The sequence below is a fragment of the Pleurodeles waltl genome, chromosome 4_2 (assembly GCF_031143425.1).
Source record: "Pleurodeles waltl isolate 20211129_DDA chromosome 4_2, aPleWal1.hap1.20221129, whole genome shotgun sequence".
NCBI classification, from domain to species: Eukaryota; Metazoa; Chordata; class Amphibia; order Caudata; family Salamandridae; genus Pleurodeles; species Pleurodeles waltl.
In genome coordinates, this window is record NC_090443.1 from 263,657,099 (window position 1) to 263,662,673 (window position 5,575).

The 5,575-nt window shown below is 49.5% G+C and overlaps 1 protein-coding gene across 1 annotated transcript; it reads left to right on the forward strand.

Annotated features, from left to right (window-relative positions):
• Positions 1-284: 284 nt before the first annotated feature.
• On the forward strand, positions 285-4,849 carry RGS2 (regulator of G protein signaling 2). Its single transcript, XM_069231096.1, has 5 exons — positions 285-449; positions 2,168-2,278; positions 2,470-2,531; positions 3,135-3,301; positions 4,028-4,849. Exons 1-5 carry the CDS (start codon positions 334-336, stop codon positions 4,220-4,222), a joined length of 651 nt encoding a protein of 216 aa, XP_069087197.1. The 5' UTR covers positions 285-333; the 3' UTR covers positions 4,223-4,849.
• The last annotated feature ends 726 nt before the right edge of the window (positions 4,850-5,575 follow it).

Sequence of the window (5,575 nt, forward strand, 5' to 3'; positions counted from 1 at the left end):
CATGACACACGAGCACCTACTGCTAGAGAGAGCCTGGGAAGCAGCTGCAGGGTGCAGCACATGGGCAAAGCCAGTGCCGCAGCTCGCAGAGCCCGGGCTGGCACGAGCGCCTCTGGCCCCGCTTCATGTGCGGCGGTTAGAGGGAGAGGGGCGGGCGGCCCCCTCCTGTGTTTGTCTCAGTCCTCCAACAGGCGGCGTGGGCGGGAGCCTGGCACCGACGCTAGTTTAGGCCACGCCCCCGCGCGAGTATATATAAGGCGCCGTCAGCCGTCTCTCTAGCAGATCTCACTCACTGTCGTACTTTCCTCTCGGATTAGAGCCCCTGGACACAGTATGCAGAGCGCCATGTTCCTCGCCCTGCAGCACAACCGCGGTCCTCTGGAGCACACCCCCGGCACCGGCCTGCAGCAGAAAGGTGACGAGAAGAGGGGCCGCATGAGGAAGACCATGTAAGTGTCTTGCGGTGATGGACAACTGCTCCTTGTGTGCACCGCCGCTCTTGAGGCGACCTTTCCTCCATAGCTTCGTGTCTGCTTGTTGGGATTGGTGGTCAGTTAGGCGGGCGCCTGTCGAGTGCTTGCTGCTCACAGACCCTTGCATCAGGGCTCTATCAGAGCCAGATTTGATATTTAAGGGTACTCTAAAATTGCACATTTACCAGATGTCCGTTGTTGCGAACCAGGTCTGTGAACAAGAACTTGTTACACTTGTAGAGCCCATTCTGCTAGCAGTGTCGCTTCGTAGCGCAATCACCTCTCATGCAGTCCTTGCTGTTTGAATTTTCAGTAGCGTTGCAGAGGTTGACAGCGGGCGGGGAGTCTAAGGTGCCCTGGTCCCGTACACTGGTGCGGTGTGAGGCTGTTCTTTGGATTAACATGTGCAAGGGTCATATGTGGTGACGGTGTCTGCGGATGGCTTGAAAGGGAACTAATCTCTGGTCTCTCGGTGTTTGCTGATATTAGGATCACTGTTAACTTTTTATTTATTTTTTTGATAGGCGATGGGGGCAGTATATATGCATTTTTTTTTTTTTTTTTTTTTCACTGATAGTGGATGGTAGCCTAAACTTAATGTTGGCTTTCTTGTTGACAAAACTGCAGTCAGTAAGAGCTATCTGTAAGTCATGCCGGAGACGTGTCCGGTGGCTTCTGTTGTTGCAAATATGTATTAGACATTTTTGGGTGGGGAAGGAGTTTTGCTACCCCCCAGTGTAGTGCCTATTGGTGTTGCTAGGGCAGAGGGGAATTCTATTTAAATGCGTTTAATACCTCTTGCTAGGCGTTGAAGCGCTTTCCAAAGTAGCACGTTGTTCCGACTCCCGCCCTCAATGCAGCATCACTGTTGGCGATGCTACTATGGCACTAGATGGCGACCGTATAAGTAGCCCTCTTTCTGGAATTTTAACTAATGGAATAAATTCCTCGTTGGCTAGGAAAAATATTATTTGTACTCGATTATTTGAAAATCATTCAACCCCCTTTCTAAAGAAATGCGTTTCAGACAAGTTTTTTCCTCGACAGTGCAATTAAAACGACTGTACAATCCAATCCTGCCCTTTTCTATAGAGCTCTCCTAGCTCAGCGGGTTAATGTGTGTGCTGCAGAAAGGTGCACGTTCAGACTGATTTGAGTCTACGAAGGGCTAAGACTTTTATTCTTCTGTACTTAGGCGGGTTTTGCGGAAGAGGACGGGTTATCTCAGGAGTTCGATAACGACTTCTGTGTACTTCGCACCACTCCCAAATCTTATCAGGGCCTGGTTTCATCATATGAGCTGGTCAAAGACGTTTACTTTGACGTCTATAAATACACGATGTTATAAATAACGCAGGCAAGGGATTATCAGATTGACTGTTTTGGCTACTACTTCACCACTCCTTGGTGCAAAGGTAATTTCCGGGGTTGCTAAGGTTTCTTTCGTGTCTGTGGTCCCGCGTACCTGGCTCTGCACAGCCAGGAAAGTCGGGGGTGACTTGGAGAGTAAGTGGGTGGGTGTAAATTAGATGCACGCGGAGGGATCGTCTGCTTCTAGCGCCGCCCTGCGTGATCTTGTGCATGCCCACTGTGATACGTATCGGTTGTGCATGCTTAATGTAGTTGACTTTCACAAGTGTTTCGAGTTTGCCAAGCGGGGCATTTTTAACGTGCCATTTTACTTTTCTTTCTAGCTTGAAAGATTGGAAAGCCCGCCTGAACTATTTCCTGCAGCATTCCCCCTCTTCCAACGACCCCCCGAAAACAGTGCCGAGCAAGAAGGGCAAAAAGTACGCTTACTGCAGGTAAGAAAGCTTCCCAACGTTGTGTGCGCATATTACATCTCGGGATTCTGTTGGCATTATCAAGGTCAAATGGCCTCCCCAGTCCTAGTGCGAACAGAATCACATGATGCCCTCCCTCTCACCTTGTCCTAAATACATGTAGCTACGCTGTCTATAACAAATTAACCCCGCCCTTTTCTTGCTTCCCACAGACCTTCTCCCGAAGAGGCGCAGAAGTGGTCAGAGGCATTCGATGAGCTGCTGGCCAGTGGATGTAAGTTCATGTTTTGCACGTTTGCTGCGAGTCTCGTCCGTTATTGTGAGGGAGGCTGTAGTTACCTAGTACAACCCAGGAGGTAGAATAGTTTTGTACACAGCCGGTTTTCACAGAACACCTGTCCATAGCAGCCCGCCATGAGCTAGCAGACCCCCTCTTTCTCCCCCACCCCCCCCATTTTATTATTTTATGTGGCGTATGAGGGGGTTGGGGGAAGAGGTGCCAGGAAACAATGACTTCTATTTTCAGGAAGTTTAGTAAGGAACAAGGGGTAGGTAGCCCTGTCTTCTAGTGATAAGTGACATATTACTTTCAATAGGCCTCCCTTTGCCTTGCGGGTTAGCCCCACAATTTATAGCGCTAATCTCGCAAAGTACCACAATAGCACACTATTGTTCTGACATGCGCGGTATTGTAAATAGGGTATGCACACATGGTGTCATTAGGGGCACAAGAAAAGTGGCGAATCGCAGCTGATGCTCCTGGCGCCTAGATTTTAGGCTGTTCACTGGGTGGCGGGAGGAGTATTGCTTTTAGGTGGTTATCTGAACTGTTGCTCATTTCCAGATGATTTATTTGCTCCCACTTCTTTTCCAACAGATGGCGTCACAGCTTTCAGGGCTTTCCTCAAGTCCGAGTTCAGCGAGGAGAACATTGAGTTCTGGCTGGCCTGTGACGACTTTAAGAAGACCAGGTCTCCTCACAAGCTGACGTCGAAAGCCAGGAAGATTTATGACGAGTTCGTGGAGAAGGAGTCTCCCAAAGAGGTGAGGTTCGGCTCCTTTAACGCGTCCCGGGCTATTTTAAGCCAGACCCGGCAGATCCTGTCCAGTGCTGTGCGAATGACGTATTCTTGCGCATAAATTAAACCTCCCTTCAAACAATGCTATCTTAGTAGTGAGCGCGGCTTTCTATTTATAACTAGATGAACAGTGTCTCAAAGCCCGTATTTCGTGGATCCTGTGCTGGGCATTGCATGGTTATCACTCTCTCCTGAGACTCAACCATCTGTCATGTCTAATGCTGGGGCGGGGGACCAAGAGAGAACTTCATATTATGTACGGCCTCACGCTCCCCGGGGTTGGGGGGGGGGGGGGGGGGGGGGGGATAAAGTAGAGGTGTATGGGGGACTGCTGTGCCACACTGCGTGTGTGTATGGCAAATACGTGAGGCCTGCACTGGCAACAGACAGGAGCAGGTCCCGTCGCCTCTCACCCCTCGACTATTTACAGGGCCCTCTTCTGAGATGGCAAGATAACAGTTGTTGTTCTCGAGGCTCAGCGCCTTTTCAAGCCCCGTGTTTGTTATAAAATGACTAATCGACTCTTAAAACTAGGGTGCCCAGTTTATTAATGAGACCGACTATGCAATTGAATAGCTTCAGGTGATGCAGTTTGTACGGGGGGGGGGGGGGCGTTCTCAAAAATAGAGGGATTTTTAGTATTTGGGCCTATCTGAATAGTGTGTTAAAATGTATGAACTTTTCGTTTCAGATAAATATCGACTTTCAGACTCGGGAGATGATCACCAAAAGCCTCCCAGAACCTACACGCTCATGTTTCGAGGCCGCAGAGAAGCGTGTCTACAGCCTGATGGAGAATAACTCCTACCCTCGCTTCCTGCAGTCGGAGTTCTATCTGGAGCTGTGTCAGAGGCCTCAGATCAACCAGGAAGCCCAGGGCACATGAGCGCTCTGCCTACACTGAGTAGCGCCAAGATTCCAGAAGGAGTCGTTGTCTGCCGAGCTCGGATGCCACCATGAATGGTGTCCGCTCAAGGTGCCCATGGGTTGCTGGACCGTCAGCAGACCTGGTCTGGACTCGCCTGTCGTACAGAAGAGACTTGGACTTTGAGGTGTAGATGTTGGTGATGATGGTGGCTGGAAGTAGTCAGACGTGTCCGTTCTCCCCGGTTCCACACAGGTCCGCCTGTGGAGTTGGGAGGGGGGTCATTCTGGTACCCTTATGTAAATCTCTCCTTGGAAGGCCTAGAATGAGGCTGCCTCAGACCTCTGATACTGGAGGTACACTGTCGCACACTGCTGGCTCTCCGGGGCTTCTGTCGGTCGGTGCAGAGTGATGTGTATTATGTTTCAATGTGTTCTTCACCCTGGTGGCACGCGCTGTCTATGTAGAACTCTTGACCTGGTGCCCCGCGTGCCACTAGCTGCCATTTTGTTTGCTTTGTGCTGGACCTTGCTCACCGACCTTGCCCATTTTGTTTCATAAACGCAGAGTCCCTGTCCTGGGGGCAGATGGCTGTACAGTAATGTTATTGCTGGTTGATGACTTGTAAATAAATATATTTTTCTATGACTACTGTGTTGTGCACTTCCGTAGTTCGTTAACCCATTTATTCCTATTAAGGAATAACCAGAGTGCTAACTGGAGCCCAGTGAGATGGCGCCTACCTTACTTCAGCAGCTGATGATCCTGGTGTTCTGTAGGCACATGTTGCAGTGTGTCGAGGATCACACTGCGCTGGTACCAATCCAACCAGCTGCATACGCTCACACTACATAGTGCGTGATAACTTGATGTGTATTCGAGGATTCCACACAGAATTAGATTTGGCTGTGGGGGTAAGGGTTATGATTGGTCTTAGGTGGGGGGTGCTGCAACCTGTAGGATTAAGTTTACGGGTCGGGTGAGTGTAAGGGTTACTGGAAGTTTAGGGCAGCAGTGGCACTAGACGTGAGAAATGTATCTGAATGTGGGAGATAGTGTGCATATTTACTGGAGGGGTGGGCGTGAGGCTGTAAGTATAATATAATCACGGACCAAGCTGGATTTAATTTCTTCCCCCTTCAGAGTACTGGCAACAGGCTTAGCTTTTATTGCACTGGTGGAAATGGACTATCTTTGGGAAATCTTCTTCATAATGTGAACGTCATCATAAGATGCTAATTCATAGCAAGTTTCATATAAGGTGAAATGAAACTTGTAGTTTTTACAGGCATGCCAGTCTTGGAGGCTTAAATGGCTACAGCCCTGATTACATAGAGCTCACCATTCCCTTAAAATACACCAATCTTCCGAGCA